Below are 19496 nucleotides of genomic sequence, written 5' to 3'. Positions count from 1 at the left end.
ACATTCAAGAGTATTTTTAAAGATTCAAACTTTACACATACAAAGGAAAATACAGGCATACCTCAGAGATACTGTGCGTCCAGTTTCAGTCCACTGCAATAAAGCAAGTTATTGCAATAAAGCTAGTCAAATGAATTTTTTGGTTTCCCAAAGTGCATATAAAAGTTATGTTTACACTATACTGTAGTTTATTAAGTTTGTAATATGGTATGTCAAAAAAACCCAATGTATATACCTTAATTTTAAAAATACTTTATTGCTAAAAATGCTAACCATCATCTGAGCTTTCAGTGAATCATAATCACTGAGTACAGATGAAATACAATAATGATGAAAAAGTTTGAAAAGTCTGAATTACCCAAGTGTGACACAGAGACAGAGACAGAGTGAGCAAATGCTGTTGGAAAATGGTGCTGACAGACTTGCTCAACTCAGGGTTGCCATAAATCTTCAATTTATTTAAAAAAAAAAAAAAAGCAACACCTGCAAAGTGCAATAAAGTGCAATAAAACAAGGTATGCCTGTATCTTTAACAATTTCACAGCTCTCTGCAATAGCCAATATTGAACTATAAAAAGGTCATGTACATTAAATATACATATGTTTCAATTTTGATATTATATAAACAAGACAATATAAAAGCTGGGCCTCAATACAATTTTGAGTCTCTCAACCAGATATGCAAACACAAGAGACATTTAAACCATGTATACATCTATTCATAAAAGCTAACGATTCCAAGGTACCAGATTTGAGCAAACCAGGAAGCCTCATGTTGTCTATGCTAGAATATTTGAGAAGCTGCCTACTATATCCAGTTCAGCAAAAATGTTGGTGTTTTACTTGATACATAAGCTATTGTACCAAACCATAAAAGGTAAATGCACTTTGTATCCTAACTTAGAGAATATTTTATCAAAAATTATATTATTATAAACTGTTTTTAAAAGCTTAGTATATATTTATCTTAATTTTCCTGTCATGTTCTGGGTTATTCCCGTTTCCAGACGCATACAGAAAACATATATCTGACTTAAAGAACACTTTTCACTAGTGTTTTTAAGTCACATATGTATGTGTATACATTAAAGGCAACGATCATTTGTTGGGTGAGAAGGACCTTAATCATGAGCTCCCTGTTTCCCTCCCCTGTACAGTCTAGTATCAGAAATACACTGTTTCTTGCTTTTTATTACAACCACACTGTGTCATTCACTATTTCCTAGTCCTGTCCTCTTTCTTAAAAAGGGGTTAAGTGCCCAACTACAGGCTCTCATACCAGCTTATAGCCAAGACTCAGAAAACTGTGGCTATTTCTTTTATAAGAATTTGATTACTTGATTTCTTGAGTTTTGTATGACCTTAGATACTTCTTTAAAAATTACAAGCATATATGCTTTAAAACTGTTAATAAAGAGACCAAGACAATGATGATATTAAAACACTTATTACCTTCCTGTTTTCATTCGTAATTGGAATTTTATCACCATTTTCCTTTAGATCATACATCATGGGATTACCAAAGAGGTCTGTCTGAGATATCTGGAAAGTGATCATCATGTCATCTTCCACATTCCCTTCATATTCCAATAAATCTTTTAAACTCTGATATAGGACCTAACAACCAGAAATGAAAAATTAGGTTACCACAGAACTATAAAATACAACAGTTTGTATCCCTCTTCTTTGGAAGCAAAAAAAAATTGACAATAAGAACTAAAGCATGGAAAGTATCCTCTCTGTCCCCCAAACAGTTTACAATACAGAAAAAATGACAGTTACTGATGTGTCCAATTCTCTGTTGAGAAAACAACAGCGTTGTTTAGCAATGGATTTTTACCACTAAATCAATTTAGCAATGGATTTTTACCACTGTGCTCTATGAGAGAACCTCAAAGGTGTCTCAGTTAGGGAGGAGTTGGAGACAGAAACAGACTTACTAACTGTAGCCAGCAAACCCCTTATCCAGAGCAGCTCTGATTTCACCTGGCAATCTCATGTGGTTTCATTTATTAAAAAAAAACAAACAAAAAACCCCCAAAACCAAAACGACATGTTTAAAAACCCTTTTCTACAGAATCAATCCTACAAAACCTGCTTGCTGACTGTTATACTAAATTTCCCCTTTGAGTTTTTAAGTGTTCATGGTACTTCAACAGATTAAAACAACCTTATCTTACTACGTATAAATATTAAAAAATGAAAATGATTCCAAATGAAAACTTTAAATTTTTTACATAAATTAAATTTTAGTTTTGCTTTTAAATAAAATCTAAACATCAAATAAAAAATTACAGACTTACAGGGTGAGAATCTCCCAGGTCACGAAAAGTTCCTTTTTTCCCCATTAGCTTCCTGTAGACAACCATGGGAAAATGTACATCCAGTATACAGTTATTGTAAATAGCCAGACCCAGCACTATGCCAATTAGAGTGAACTGACCCTCAGTTTCAAAAGAGGATGGGTTAAACCAAAACAATTTTGTAGATTCATCATATGTGAACATACCTATAAAAAATGATTTTAAAAAATAAATTACTTTTATATTTTATTACTGATGAGCAATACAAATATAAATATAAAATAATGACACAATTCATATGTAGTAGGTGTACAAAATTTTTTTCTCTATTACATTAACACTTGAGATATCAAAGTTCAATTATATATGATCGTTACAAATTGTGGTAAATGGTAGTACGTCATTTTAAGAAGCCACGGAAACAAAGCAATGAGCAATTTTGGTTGCATTTTCCAAGAAGTTAGGGAAAATGTTCATTAAAGTTCTCTAATCTTCTACTAATACAAACAATAAATTAATTTGTATTGATATTTTATCCACTGAATGGTTGAAAATAAATACAAAACCAAAGGGAAAAAAGCTTCATAAAAACTTATTAAAACATATTTAATCTACATGTGGTTTCAAAAAACAATTCTGAATTTCATTAAAGAAGTTTCTGTTTTTTCAAAACTGCACAATGATCCCATGAAGTTTTTCTAGCACCTTTCAAAGTCAGGTGAAGCCAAGTACATAAGCTTAAAAAATCTAATGAAGTTAGATTATATCCAAAATCCAAAGCTATTTAATACTTACACATAACTGTGAGCTAATAAAAATAGCTTGCATTTGTAGTTTTCTTTCAATTTCACATGGTCTTCACTATTCAAAACCCAAGCTTAGAGATCTTTTTTGTATCATTCATTTTGAAAACTAGGAATGTTTGGTTTTACTTATCTGAATACCATTACTAAGGCAGAATTATCTTCCCCCCTTTAGACAAATAGAATATCTAAGGAAAAGGATACATGATATTTTTTGAATTTATGACTTTTCTCACTTTGCTAAAATGTTTTTCAATTGCTACTGTGCAACTGAATGAAAATATTTTAAGAATTAGGTCTGAGAAAAGGGCAATTTCCAATAGAACAAACTGTAGAAATCAATATGACACATAAATACATCAATTTATATGATTTTTGAAAGCTTTAAAATGTTTCTTTATTTTCACATTTAGTTTAACTTAAATACAAAAGGAACTGTGATTTGTTCCCTGGATCATAAGAGTATAAAGTAAGATAGGACATTTTTTAAATGAAAGTTAATGTTCATGAAATAAAAGTTTGAAAATTACCCAATTCTTACCTGAATTTGTTTTAGATCTAAACTTTTTTTACACACCCAAGTTACAAGATTCATTGAAGTGCTTAAAACTTCATTTAGATTGTAAATATGTTATTAACAGAGTCAAGAACCGTCAAAAATAAGTACAATTAATTAATAAATCTAGTGAAATCTCACAAATGTATGTCCTTGGTCTCAAGAGCAATAAACTAAAAATTAATCAGAATATAAATTACAGAGGTCATTACTCTCATCTCTGCATATGAAAGATAATTTTAAGATTCAAAGTGATTCCATTTTGGGCACATTTTTGCCAGTCCCTGGAAGAAATGCACCATAAAGAGTGGCTCTTCTAAAATATTCATTTTTGATAGTTTTATCTGCTACCATTTCAATTACCTTACTATCAAGTGGAACTATTAGATATATGTTTTTCTCTTAAAAGTATTTCTGTGTATAACGTTAAGTATGATTTACGACCAATGTTTAATGTGTCGAGACACGAAGGAACCCAGAGTTTAGGTCTACCAAACCTAAGAAGCTCACAAATTAATTTTCTATCACAAAAAAGGCATGGTTTTAGGTGTTCTGATTTACTTTGAACAAATTACATGCAAATTACATAGGCTTCTGATTAATAAACATTAGCTAAAATAGTCTTAACTATATGTCATGAACTCAAACATCTACTTCCATTTACATATATGTATATATACGACCAACTAAGAATAACAGAAAAGTCAATTCAATGTACACACGGAGAATCAACAAGCTCAATTCTCAAAGCTTAACGAAAATCATATTTGCATTATTCTATGTCACATTCTTCACAATTCTGACAGTACCTTTAGGGGAATCCTTTTCCTGTAATTGTTAGGCATTTAGTTTTTAAAAATAAGCAAACCTAGTAACCAAGTTAGTGGCTGTATTATAGAAACTCAATCAGTTCAGCTACCCAGTTAAGACTACAACCCAAGAAGCTGCAGTCTTTTACCAGTTCTACTTTATCTACTTTGTCTATCAGTAAAGCTCAAATCCTTCACTTTCAGACTGACATATGTAGATCAGTTTTTCCCAAACTGTTCAATAAGAAACATTACTTGGAGAAAAATTTTATTAGATGTGGGGTGGAAAAATGGTTCTGGAGTTCAAGAAGTTTGGGAAAACACTGTAATATTAAGCCCCATGAAATCCTGTAGCAAATAAAAGCCTAATTAATTTGATACCAGTCAGGGTTTCCAAACTTTGAGCATGTACACTTGTGAGACATTCTCAATATTCTTCAGACCACTGTTGTATGAACTCTTATTTCAGAAATGCTGTGATTTTGACGAATGTTTAAAAGAGTAAAAAGAGCAAGGAAATCATACCATTCGAAAGTGTTTTCAATTTATTTACCTAAGAGATAACTTCCTGTAGTAAAATATTTGTCTAAGTAATCTAGTAAGAACTTGAATAAATGAGTGATGGAAATCAGTCCCCCAAAGCCACAAATTCAATCATTATCTGTGATTCTAGGAAATCCATACCAAAACCTATTACTGTTCTTTGTAACTGAGAATATTTAATTTTATAAACCCTGGTTAACAAATCCTTAATTCAAAAAGATATGACATCATGATCACATCACTAAAATATTTACCAATATCTGGATTGAAGATTTCCTCCACAACCAGCTGAAAAAATTCTTTGGAAACACCTCCCTCATCAACTCCTTGTTCTCCTTCAAATTCCACATACAACTGTTTCTTCAAGTCTGCAGGATTTTCCATAGCGATCATCTCTAGCTAATGAGTGAAAAGATAAAAGTGAAAAGAAGATGACTGCCAGTTTAAGGATGAAAGCAAAATAAAAATAAGGAGAAGCAAAAAATAAAAACAAGGAGTAGGGCTATGGAGCAAATAAAAAATACTGACTTTTGGTCTGTTTTAAATGGAAACAGGAAGCAAACTGGTAAAAAGCCAGTAAAGGCAAAGATTCAGTCTCACAGATAATGGAAAAATAGAACAGTAAAGAAACCAGCATAGATTTATAAAAGGTTACTTTCTAACTACTGATTTGTTATGAAATTACCATATAGTAGAAAATTAAAATTAGATTTTTTTGTTACTTCTGTATAACAAACCTGGGCTGTAAGGTTAGGACATGGAAAGAAGTCAAGACAGCCAAATACGTAAGTGACTACTCAAACTAAATCATTTCAACAAAAACAATGGAGTGTAGAAGTTTTGACTTGAAATGTTTGTTAGTATTTCTTTATGTTTAATAGAACAGAAACTAAGGAATTAGGTCTTGTTAATCCATTCAGCCATAAATAAAATAATTTCAATTAAGAGAAAAAACACATTGAATAAATAGGGAAACAATATGGTCTCTTATAGTGCTTAGTATAAATTGCCACTTCTTAATGGATCACAACACATCTCATGTACACTTTTTTTTGAAAGCAGATGAGACATACGCTTGCTCATATCCTTACCCTTAATTCCTTACTAAAGTTATCAAATCTAGTATCTAGCATTTTTTAACTATAAATCTTTACCAGATACTGTTTTGTATCTATAGAATAATATACATAGTAACTGATCTCAGTCATTAAGAGATTAATCAGAAAACCCACACTAGATTCTAATGTGAAATAATTACACTGCTTTTTTTTTTTAATGTATCTGAAGTTTAGTAACAGAATGCCTGACTGATCACCCACCTTATTTGCTACATTGACTTTAAATGCCATTTGGCTGTTAAAAAATTTTTATATTTGCCAAAACAGAATATTTAAGGGTGTGTCAAGTTATTGTAACTATTCCACCTAGAATTTAAAAAATGGTTTTGAGCAATGCAAACATCATCAAAGTAACTGTACTAAAGTCCTAAAGTAATGACTTTAGGTAACAGCACTGGTTTGGACATTTCAGCAGATCTATTAAAAATAAAATCTCGTGAATTCATAAATCAAGCCAGTTGCCCTAGATCAATGTTTTTCAAACTGCTAACTGAAACTCATTAGTGGGTAGCCCAATTCATTTAGTGGTTTAAAACCAACAATGGGAGGAGAAAGTCAGAATGTATTCCACACAGTAATGGCATCTACTGTTTTATGAAACTTCTATTTCAATTGTATGTACAGACAGATATGCACGCATGTACCTATGCTATGCAAAATATCTTACTTGGGATTACAGTCAAAAAGGTTTTAAGAACAAGGGATGAAATGATCTCTTAGATCTATCTTCAACTTCAGAATTCTATAATTCTATGAATTTAGAATCTTTAGCTTTAAAAATGTCCTGTACAACAGTGGTCTCTCATATTTACAAAATCATTTTTATGCCAAGTTGTACTAGGATAACTTATTTTTGTGACAGAGTGCTGTGGAGACCGAGACAGAATACTCTGTACTAGTTCCAACTACCACTTAAGTTTTAAACTTTAAATTTTAGCAAGCGACTCAGGTAAGCCTCAGTTTCCTCATCTGCAAAGAAAAAAAAGGAACAGTACTCTTCATACTGGAAAGATGTGAAGGCTTAATAAAAATATACAACAAAGAGTTCTAGAGTGGGCAATCTTAAGATAACACATCATGTTGCAACCTTTTAAAACAACTTTGATCTTTGAAGAAAAGATTCACAATTTGGTTTTATAGCCTTGTCCCAAGTTTTGAAAATAACCTTGGGGGAAAATAGTTCCAGTTGGAAACCTGTTTCAAGCCACAGAAAATAAAGAATGCTGAGAACTAAATTAGAATTATCAGCTCCAATGTGGTTTACCCATCACGCCAACATCCCATATTGCCATGGAACGCATTCCTAGTTTCCTTCTTCCAGTTCCCACCTGCCTAGGTGTTAAAGGAATATAAGTCAATGTTTATATATGCCCTTATAACACAAAGACAAACCTGCTTATTACATCAAAAGTATAATGCATTCCAAGGTGAAAAAAATGATTATCTGATATTTAAATTATGCTTCCTATAGTTCTTCCTCATTAACATTCATAAATGAGAGTTGACTCCATTATCAATGCGACTGTATCTTTTAAAGGATTTGGTGGTGTTTCTACAGGATTCAGAGACCATGTGTTGCAGTCTTAGCTCCACCAGAGACATTTTACATGACACTGAAACAAATTTATCTTTATTCTTAATATTAAATATTACATTTCTGTCCATCCCCACCAATCTCCACTCTGCTCCCCACCCTGACTGCCAAAAATAATTCAATGCAATGTTCTATAATTATAATTGTAAACATATAGCTTTATCTTTCTGTTACTGTCATCTATAAAATGAGAATGATATATTAAGAAGAAATAAACATGTGAAACACTTAGATGAATTCCCTGTACAATAATGCCTTATAAGTACTAGCTTTTGTTGTTACTGTTACTTTAAAAATTTTTTCAGGCTTGCCTGAAAACCAAACAACCCAGACATTACAGAAAAAGAATATTCAGTAACAATAACACAACAATATATAGCACTTATGTATCAGGGGACTATTCTAAGCACTTTACATATATCAATTTGCTTCATTTTCACAACAACCTTATGTGGCCAGTAATATTATCAACCCGATTTTACAGATGAAGACCCCAAAGTAATGAGACATTCAATAACTTGGTTTCAGTATCAGTAAATGGTAGAACAGAGTTCTAATCCAGGCAGCAAGCTCTTAACTACTATGCCTTCCTGCTCCCCTCAAAGACTAGCAATAATCTTTTTTGAGATTACAAGTAACTTTTATTTTCTTCCTTATGCTTTTGTATATTTTTAATTATTTTTTACAATAAACATATATTTTAGAATCAAATGCAAATATGTAAAAGAATGATTTGAAAAATAGGTAGCAACTGAACACTGCAGATAAAAATTTCCCATTATTATCTATGTTAGATTATAATTCTCAGGTACATATTAAGTGGTTCTGTAATACTTTTATCATTTCTGTATACATGGGTAGCCTACCTTTAAAGAACAATTTTTTTTCAATTGTAACAAAATTTACCAGATATCATTTTGACAAAGGCCATTATTAAGTAACGGATTGCACTTACTTTTATTTTTCTTAAAACAACAACTTCTGACCCATTATTCAATTAGAGAATGATTTAAGACCTGAACGGTACAGGTGTTATCACTTTCTATAATACATACATACCATTTAAAACAGAATTTTGAAAACCAAAAGCTGTCCTGAATGCAGTAGGATATTTGGAAACTTAAAAGACTGTGTCAGTGAACATTCATTCTGAAAAGGAGAATTTGTATGCATCCTTGAACTGAAATCATTTAGTATACAGACCTGTATTTTTATATTAGATTTTCTTAAAGAGGGGTATATTAATTTAATATGGAGACTGGCAAAAGACAGACTGCTGGGGAAAAATCAACAAAAAAAGACTGGATGTAATGACATCTACCTCTTCCTTATATGACTTCCTCTTCTTACTAAGACTCTTGATTTCATCAATTGTTGGACAAAACGATTTTCAATTTCTGAACTTTTAATTGGCCATGATGATGAAATCCTAGAGAGATCATTTTTTAAAAAATTGATCTGGTATCAAAGCATTCCCAGAATACGTAGGTAGGATAACATCTTAATATAAAAAATCCCACTTGCCAGATTTACAAGTCAAAAGGAAAACCCCATCCTTTAAAATCTTACAGGATTCTGGGCTACTATTATTCATGATAAAGTCATCTTTATCCATAATTGAAAAAAAAATTCCTTAATGGTACAGACATTTAAGCAGAAGTAGTAGTCACATAAAATAGACCTAAGACTTAAGAATATCTAGGATCTCTAAGAATGGCTGGCTTAAGTAACTTCGGTCAACTTACTAGACTCTATGGTTAAACACTTTGTTTATAACTTTAAGCTACCGGCTAGAATAAGACCTTTAGATTATTCAGATATATTTAATTTTTTTTATTTCTCTAAAAACAGATGAAGGAAAGTTCATCTCATATATCTCACATATAAACATCTCAAAAACTCACATATAAAGTTGAGATGTTTGGGTAACAACCATATCACATAATCACATCTGCTTTTGAGCCAGGAACCCTGAGTTCTACTTCCAATTCTGCCATTAATTTCTGTAGGCCAGAATCTCTCTGAATTTCTTTTTTCTCACATATAAAGCTAAGGAGTTTGACAAGTTTCGTTGTTTCAGATTATTATGTGATGCTGAGAATCTAAATAGATCTACTTCATTCTCTTAATCTCTCTTATAAATTAGGCATAAAGTTCTTCATTTCATTTAGAATAAATTATAAGAAACAATAATGGTCATCGCATTAAGCACAACATATTGAATGTACAAGATACACTATATCATATTCAGAGCAGCACAGGATAATCTTTTTTTTTTTTTTTTTTAAGATTTATTTATTTATTAGACAGGGAGAGACAGCCAGAGAGAGAGGGAACACAAGCAGGGGGAGTGGAAGAGGAAGAAGCAGGCTCATAGCGGAGGAGCCTGATGTGGGGCTCGATCCCAGAACGCCGGGATCACGCCCTGAGCCGAAGGCAGACGCTTAACCGCTGTGCCACCCAGGCGCCCCAGGATAATCTTATTCTTAAAGCACTGTAGGTCAATTGTTAAATAAAAGAATCAAGTTTTATTTCAATAATAACTAAGGGTGTTTGCCAAGGAAAATGGTGGGGACTGGGATAGACAGCACTGTTAGAGCCAGAAAAAAACATTAATCGTTTTTTTAGAGGGGATTGAGCAGAACCAATTGGTAGTAGGGCTATTCATTTGTGTCTATCACCTTGATCTGTTCTGGTTCATATTTTTGGATTTTCCTATATGGTTCTCCATTTCAGCCATTCTTTTCAGTCCTTAGATCCCTAGTCAGAATTCTAGGATTCCCTGACTAATCTGAACCAAGTCCCACACCACTGTAAATCCTTACTCTAAATCTGCTATTTTCATCATCCTCTCAAAGACTGCCAGTTTCCTAAACATGTGCTTATATATAAAAATGGCCTCAATAAATATGTATATATAAACTGTACCAATAGCCATGTTTCCAAATACTGGTTTGCAGTCTGGCTTTATCAGGGAGTATCTGGGGGGCACTATGAGAAATTTAATTCCTACACCAGAACTCCTAATCTGAATCTCTAGAAGGTAGAACCTTGGACTATTTTTTTTAAAAAAACATATTTCCTGTTCAGATGTGAAGGCAGTTTTGGTTATGTCACAGATGGCAATATTGTCTTCCATGATATTGTCCTCTCCTAACATAATCTCCTAAAATAAAAAGTAATGAAAAAATTTTTTCATACCCTTTTCCTTTGGAAATGCTTTGTCTAAGAAAAATGACAAATTATCTACTTTTAAAGGAATACACTAACAGATAAATGTTATTAGTAAAATACTGTAAAAGCCGTTTGGATTGTTTTAATTCAAGTGAGCTCATGAGTGTCATTGTACTATTTTCTAAGAAACAACAACAACAAATAGTGAAAATAAGTCCTAGGAAGAAATACTGCAATAATTCACAAATGTGGGGTAGTTCTTAAATGACTCTGAGACACCTACTTGTGAAAAGGCAACTTATATTTTACCATATCTCATTGATTCTAAAATTTCTGTTTTCACATTTTAACATCTCTGAAATCAGGATATACCATAAAACCGGTAGGATCTCACAACTAATTGGCAGCATTTTTTCCTACTACTAAAAGTAGTAAGAGTAATAGTGTATCCTACAATCAACAATATCTAAGTTTCAATAAAATACTGTAAAGACTAATTCTTCAGCTGTCATCGAAGACAGTTCCTCTAGGGGCGCCTGGGTGGTACAGCTGGTTAAGGGTCCAACTCTTAGTCTGGGCTCAAGTCGTGATCTCAAGCCCCGCATTGTTGTATAGAGCCAACTTGAGATTCTCTTCCCCTTCCCCTCTGCCCCTCCCACTCATGCTCTCTTTCTCTGTCTCTTATAAATAAAATCTTTAATACAAACAAAACCCAGTTCCTCTAAAAACTCCAGTTAGGAAATAATTTGCTAATCTGGTTTGAATTACATGGTAAAGTAAGGAACACAGTTTCTCTAAAAAAAAAAAAAAAAACTATAGGGGCGCCTGGGTGGCACAGCGGTTAAGCGTCTGCCTTCGGCTCAGGGCGTGATCCCGGTGTTCCGGGATCGAGCCCCACATCAGGCTCCTCCGCTATGAGCCTGCTTCTTCCTCTTCCACTCCCCCTGCTTGTGTTCCCTCTCTCGCTGGCTGTCTCTATCTCTGTCAAATAAATAAATAAAATCTTAAAAAAAAAAAAACTATAATCATTAATGGAAGGTACTACTCCTCCCTTTTCCACCATGCCCGTTAGCCTTACAATTAATAACTAAAAAGTAAAACCTAACAGAAAACATACTCAAGAGTGTCATATATGCAGTCATTATTTTCTGGGCCTCATTTGTAAACTAAGTAGATGAACTCTAAGGCTCCTTTCAGCTCTTAGAAGTCTAAGACTCTATAACCTTAATTATTTATTAATCCTGAGCTCACCACAATTCTCATTTCCTCTTCTCTCCCCAACCCTACTCTGTACTTCAAATTAGAAGGTCATAAAAAATAGTCAATAGGTTTATTTTGTTTGTCAAACTGTTACAGAAAAGGCTTTAAAAAAGCAAGTAGATCCCTGATGTTAAAAATCCATCAGTACTTTTGAGAGTTCAGCTGAAAGGATGACCTTAAACTATGTTTTGTTGTAAACCTTCTACTTTTTTTTTCTTTTAAAGATTTTATTTACTTATTTATTTGAGAGAGAGAGACAGCCAGTGAGAGAGGGAACACAAGCAGGGGGAGTGGGAGAGGAAGAAGCAGGCTCCCAGCAGAGCAGGAAGCCCGATGCGGGGCTCGACCCAAGGACCCTGGGATCACGCCCTGAGCCGAAGGCAGATGCTGAATGACTGAGCCACCCAGGCGCCCCTAAACCTTCTACATTTTGTTCCTAAAATACTATGACTTTATCATAATCACACCAGCTATGAGTATTATTTTTAAAAGAGTATCAATTTGACTCACTCACAAGGCCTATTTTGATGTTCTTATTTTTCTATCCTTTTCACATTGTTATTAAAAAAGAAGAAAAAAGGAAAGACGAGTAAAATTTGTTTAGTATGAGCATTCAGCACCCCTAAGAAGCTTCTCAGTCGTCATAATTCATCTTTACATCTCTACTGCTTAGCAAAGTGCACACACAAGATTTCTAAAGCAAACTGCTTTTGTGGACAGGTAATATTCAGGTACAGATATTATCTAGTGAATCCGTCAAATTATAATATTCAGGTTTGACAGAATTAAGCAGAACTCACTAAAAAAACCACTGTTAGTATAATTAAGAAGTCCACAGTTTTACTCTAAAACCCGCTTTTAAAAAAGGCCTTATAAACCAAAATGACTGTTTCCTCAAAATTCTAGATGATAAAGTAAGTATACAACAAGTACTTAAAGTTTTGTTGGTTCTTAGCCTTGCTTTACTAAGAGAGGGTGGTGGTGGGAAACAAGGCAGAGGAAGGAAAATAAGGTTGGGTAGATTTCTTAGCTTACAGCAGATAAGGAAGGTGGACAACTTTTTTTTTTTTTTTAATTTCTAACTCTGGATTAATCTTACAGAGAGTAACTTCACTGCTTTTTTAAAGGCCAGGCATAGCTTTTACAGGAAATAGGTGAAAGGATCCCAACCCAAGAAGCCAAACATAAAATTGTATGGTCTTCGGATTTGCAGTTCTGCTATAACAACCGAAATTCATACAGACCTCAATGTACTTTTCATAAAACATCACTCACATCCTTATTACGATACCCTACCATTCTGCTAAACTATGTAAAGTAAGTTGCTGGCTGCCTGATTATCAGTTATTAAGTACATTAATTATTTATGTAGCCCCAAACTACAAGAGTAGAATAAAAAGAGCACCAGAAAGCAAGCAATGATAATTACTCCAAACAACTAATGCCTCTTTCTGCCTCTGTTGAAAAACTGCTTGAGTTGCTTAAATAATGTATAATCTTTCCTTAACACTAGAAACATATTTGGTATTTTTAAAAACCAGTAACAAAAGAGACACACAATCCCTGCAACTTTTAAATTTCTGAAATGTCAAACAACTTTTTCCACTGGTTTACAGTTTTATAATACTCAGATTTAGACAAATCCATCCTAAAACTAAAATATACTTTACAATAAGTATCACTATTTCCTAGTTGTGTCACGGGTTCTTATCTTCTATTAGTATGGAAGGTTGACCGTATCTTAATTTTACCTGACATCAAATTTTAAGTTGTTTAAAAAAAAAAAAAAAAAAGGAACTAGTAATGATGGGTTATGTATATGATGAATACACAATAAAACCCTGTGATAAAGGGGGCGGTACCTGGCTGATACAGCATGGGGACTCTTCATCTTGGGGTTGTGAGTTCGAGTCCTAACATGGGCGTAGAGATTACTTAAAAATAAAACCTTAAAAAAAAAACACACACAAAAAACCCCACAACCTGTGATAAAGCACCCTAGGGCAAATGCAAATTTGGTATGTGATTGGCAACTGGTTTCTGTCTTTTGCCCAGGCCTGCATTCTTAAATGGGGACACAAATATTATATTCTGTGGAGGCAAGGAATTAACAAAAGGCAGCCAATCTGGAGAAACAGGAAGTTAGAAGGTAGATACCTGTGTTCCCAATATTCTCCCAGCTCTATCTCCCTGGATTGGGTTGACGATACAAAGCACCATAAATTTCAAGATTCCTGGAATGGCTGCTGTTTTCCCAGTGGTTCCGACCAACTCCAAGATATTTACGTAGTAAGAAAATACCACAATGAGGCAGTGCTACACAGGGGCATTCAGAGGGATCCAGCAGGAACCCTTACTAGCAGCACCCATTAAACTGCCCAGATAGCTTCACCTTCACAATAACTTAACTCTAAATTTTATGCCATAGAATTTTTGGATACCACTTACTATTTTATGTATGATTTTATTGTACCACTTTTCCCAGTTAAGATTTTACATTCACACTTATTATTGGGTATCTCTACATTCCCCTTGTTCCTGTGCTCTGGTCTTTTCCCAACATCTACTTGTCTTCTGAATAGAGAAGAAACTTTTGGGGTTAGTTGTTGATATTTAGAAAATCTATTCTTTTTCAAAGAGAGAGTCAGCCTTATTCAAGACAATCGATACTTTGTGGAACACATTTATAAATTTGGACAGGAATAACAAAAGTATAATATTTACACTTACAATATAAAAACATCCATATACTCCTATACCATATGATGCCATATTTTTTTTCAAACGGTCATGTAAAATGAATCCACTGAACTGTGTTACAATCGCCCCAATATTACGTATTTATTCTAGTACTAATTTTTAAGCATAGGCCCAACTTACCCGGACAAGTGCATCATCTATGATATGGTCACGTCTGACTTTGAGTCTCAAATACGGATTCAACTGCTGTCCTTGAACTAAGCTGTAGAGAACAGTGATTCTTCGTTCACTGTACATGCGAATTCTATTGTCATAATATAATCCCAAATTCTTTGTGACAGCATTCAATATAAAGGGACATGTCATGAAAGAGAATTTGTTCTCTGTTTCTACTTTGAAAAAAGTATAATCTTTATCCATTTCTAGAACATCATTCAGTGGTTCATTAATAAACTCTTCAAAAGGGATAAGTGGTTTTCGACAATCCAGAGTTTTAACACCAAGTTCAGTTTCCAGTGGGTCCACTCGAGGACCCTTCTTGTTTCTTCTTTCCTCTCCCAAAAGCTCCTGAAGTGTCAATTCACTGGACTCTGGGATGGGCTCTTCATCATCTTCTTCATTATGATTTGTGTCCACTTCCCCACCCACTACATTTGCATAGTAAACCATTTTCAAGCACTTTGAAGCAGCAACAATTGCATCATCGTCATTCACTAGATTCCGACTGTTAAATTCATTGCTTATGACTTTGTAAGTAATAAGTTGCTGAAATGTTTCCATCATTCTACGAATCTGGTCTGCACTGTATTTAGACCACAGTCTAACCAATTTTCCTTGGGCTGCAAGGGGTAGCTTACTCATTGCTTTGCAAAATAATGGCAAAGCCATTTCCAGATATTCAGGACTGTGGAGATTTCTATTCTCCATTACAATAATGAATAAATTCAGATAATTAGGATCTCGAGAGTACACATTGTGATACGTCAAGTCACATTCCACATTAGGTGACAAATATACAAGTGCATTGAGAAAAGCAGTTTCTATTTTTTCATTAGAGAGTAATCTGATGTAGACCCTTCTAATGGCCTCAATATCCACAGACACATCATCAGGGCCTAATTTTTGTAAGTTGTTATCTCCTTGTGAAGTATCACTTATCCTTGAAGAAGATGCTTCTGAATCTTCTTCCATAGCAGCAGCAGAACATGCAGCTTTTTCCTTTTCATCTTCATCTTTGTCTTCATCCTTTCCTTGAAGAGATTTCAGTTCTTCCTTGGTGTGTTGTTTGACTTTCCGAAAGCTCTGTACCAATGCTTCAGCACTAGAAAAAACTCTTCCAATAACACGGATTAAAGGGGAATAATCCTCTCTCTCTCTACATAATTCAAGAATTTCATATACCGTCTCTTCTGTTAGGTAAGTCACATCTAAAAAATTAGAGAAAAAAAAGGAGAATGTTTATTTTTTGTAAGTATGTTTACTTTTAGTTCTAGTGTAAAGTAAAACAGCCATTTTGTACTCAATACCATTTATGACTTACAACTCTTTTAAAACATATCTAATACTTAGATTCAACAAACAAAATATATTTCCTTATTTTTGTCAATGAACTATTATTAATAGCAACAACCTCACCCATTCTTTTACTTTCTTTCAATAATATGTAGCTTTTAATGAGCTCAAACTCTTTTCATAATCATAGTGGAAATTAACATGTAGCTTTAATTTATAAATCTGAACCAAGAAAATCATGTGCTGACTTGATTCATCACAATACACCTCTTACAACCTCACTTTAGTGAAGAAACACTACTGTTCCGAGAGGTTTCCTTCTTATTTCACTACTCTTCTTGAAAGACTGAGGAAGGCAAGAAAGGTTCCTTCAGCATCTGCTTTGGGAAACAGCCCTTGTCTTACTTTTATATATCTTAAAATAAAACTGGTTCCTTTTGAGTCTTCCCTTTTAGTTTTTTCCAGGGTGGTCAATTCTGTGGATGATTGAAAAGAATTACTATACCATTTCTCATAAGATCTGAAGTTGACAAACACTGCCATCTGTAGTCAGGAATCAGGTTGAAATAAAAAGGAAATAGTTATGAAGTAATAATAAGAGTGATAGAAGGCAACTTATAAGCAGATAAGTGAAACCAAAATCTTTTTCCTCTCCTTTCTGGGCAGATTTGGACCACATCTTCCAGACTTCCCAGGTTTTTGAGGTTAAGTGCTACTTCAGGACAAAGCTTTTCCTTCTGGCTAATGGGATGATGTTCCCAGGATGCTCTGGAAGCCATGTGCTGAAGATAACAATGTCACTACAGCAGCATTTCTGAATGATTATGTGAAGCAGAACTCTGCCAACCTAGAATACCATGGCTATTAGATGAGCCAGAAATAAATTTCCACTTTGTTCAATAAACTAGTGCTCTTTCTGGTATGTACTTAATATTGCAGTCTAATTGATCCTTACTAATATAGAAAGAAGCTTTTCACCTTTCCCCACCTTGCCTTCAAAGTCTTTAAAATACCAGTGGACTGTCTAAATTATGCTTAATCCTTCTTGATCCTTTTCCAGTAATAAAAATTTTATAAGTGACATAAGCTGATTGTTTTTGCAGCTTATTACCATTATTTTTGCAGTCTGTATTACTTAAATCCAAGGGAGTTTTATTTTGTTTTTCTATCACATCCATTCTCCCCCATAAAGAAAGAACCACCGTAAGAGGCAAAAATGACAGGAGGCAATGAAAGGCCAGACCAAATATCAATTTATTACACATTTTCAGATTTATAGTAATGTTAACAAGCTGAAATTCTAATGAAATCACAGAAGAAACAAAGAAAAGAACATTTCAAGGATTTTTGAGATAAAAATCTCTGGAACCAGGGACTACCGCAGTGGTAAAAGAGTCTATAGCAGTCTGCTGGCATTCATTTTACTTCTTTCTCACATCTGTCTCTAAACAGTAGCTTAGACCTCCATTATCACCTTTTGAAATACTTTTATATTTGCCATTATTACCTTTCAGATGAAAACCAGATAAACAAATGGCTCTAATTCTCTTCACCATCAAAATTTAAATCTATACACATATATCCCCTTGAGAGGAATGAAGAGTAAGTTTGGAGGTTATGGAATGCATAAGCATTCCACTCCCAAATGGGAATGCTACTGGATTAAACACATTAGAACAAAAAAGGAAAAGTCCATGTGTGTTCTCTCTCTTATGGTTTGCTTACTCACACAAAAAAAAGAATTTTAACATGCTGTTGTCTAAAACTCCAAGTTGTCATCTTCTACTCAAATGTTAATTTATTTCACATAGTTTAATCTGAGCTTTCATAACATTTGACTTTTTCATAGAAAGCACTGAATACAGTGATCAAAGAGAAAAACCATGTAAAACATTCCAACTCAAGGAGTAGTAAATCTCAATGCTTGGACAAATCATAGATTCAACACCTCAAATAATAAACTCCCTGGTACTTACCATGATTTTCAATTTTAAAAAAGAAGGGGAAAAAAAGAGCATTGTAAAATTAAAATTAGCTTAGCTCTCATGTACTCACTCTCACGATCTATTCTCAAAAGAAAAACAAAACCCCACCCTTCATTTTCTCACTTATAATCTGAGATAAGCTAAATAATCACAAAATTTCACCTTACCAAAGCTGAGAAATATACCTCGACAACACTATTTTTTTTCTTATGACATGCATGAATATCAGGTAACTGGGGATAAAATAAACTGTTTTAATATTCAAACAAGAACATAAATGACTGTATTTCAAATGAAAATACAGAAACAAAAATATTCTGACCTATTAATAAAGAAGTGAAAATACCCTTTAAACATTAGATAATCGAATTTCACTTTACAAATCAACTATATCACCTGTTCTGACAGCTAAAGGAAGAATGAATGCTCTGGGCAAAGATAATTCAAAAAACTTGAAAGTTCTATGTTACTTATTTGTACATGTGTGTTTTTTTGTGATCCCTAAGGACTATCGCACATTTCTGACATTGCTAAAGTATTCAAATGTTGGTAGACAGGTTAAGACTAACCAATTACTAAAAGCATATGAAACCATTAATGAACGACCAAAGGACATCATTTTCAACTGACATAAAGATGTCAACATTCAATGCTGGATAGTACCCCAAGAGTTCTGTATCCTGAGTTATACTAGTTTAGTTCACATGAATATGCCAACTTAAATTTTCTACTGAGATTATTTCTAATTCCAAATTAGAATTATTATTAACCATCAGTACCTAAAAGGTGATCTTATGAAACTCTGGTCTTCCTCCAACTCTCTAATATATCTGGGCAGACATTGTAGACTGGCTAACTCCAACAAATCTATTCACCCCTCTTCTCTGACATGCCATCATAACAGATAACTGTAAAAACTAAACACTAGTATTCCAATCCTCATTTGCACCTGGAGGATGACATGTGGCCCAGGTCTGCCAATTACCTAAGTGGAAGTCCACTGATGAACTTCTGAGGGTTTATTTTCCTGAGAAATGGGGTCAAACATGATTAACTCATTGTGAGTACAACAAAAGAATCTCCTAATTTTTATTAGTATATAAAATAAGCTAATATCATCTTCAAATTATCTAAGCAAA

General features: G+C 33.6%; 1 protein-coding gene across 3 annotated transcripts in view; it reads right to left on the bottom strand.

Moving 5' to 3' along the window:
- Positions 1 to 19496, bottom strand: part of UBE3A (ubiquitin protein ligase E3A) — a 95991-nt gene that overhangs the window by 15697 nt on the left and 60798 nt on the right. For all 3 annotated transcript variants that reach the window (XM_040642657.1, XM_040642658.1, XM_040642659.1), the window contains 4 exons: positions 15041 to 16287; positions 5269 to 5413; positions 2304 to 2509; positions 1453 to 1617 (listed from right to left, as the gene is read on the bottom strand). In XM_040642657.1, coding sequence (XP_040498591.1) covers positions 1453 to 1617; positions 2304 to 2509; positions 5269 to 5413; positions 15041 to 16287 — 1763 coding nt within the window. The remainder of the gene's footprint in view (positions 1 to 1452; positions 1618 to 2303; positions 2510 to 5268; positions 5414 to 15040; positions 16288 to 19496) is intronic.

Source organism: Ursus maritimus, unplaced genomic scaffold, assembly GCF_017311325.1.
Source record: "Ursus maritimus isolate PB19 unplaced genomic scaffold, ASM1731132v1 scaffold_27, whole genome shotgun sequence".
Taxonomy (NCBI): Eukaryota; Metazoa; Chordata; class Mammalia; order Carnivora; family Ursidae; genus Ursus; species Ursus maritimus.
Note: the sequence above shows the minus strand (reverse complement) of the source record. Positions and strands in the feature narration are given on the sequence as shown.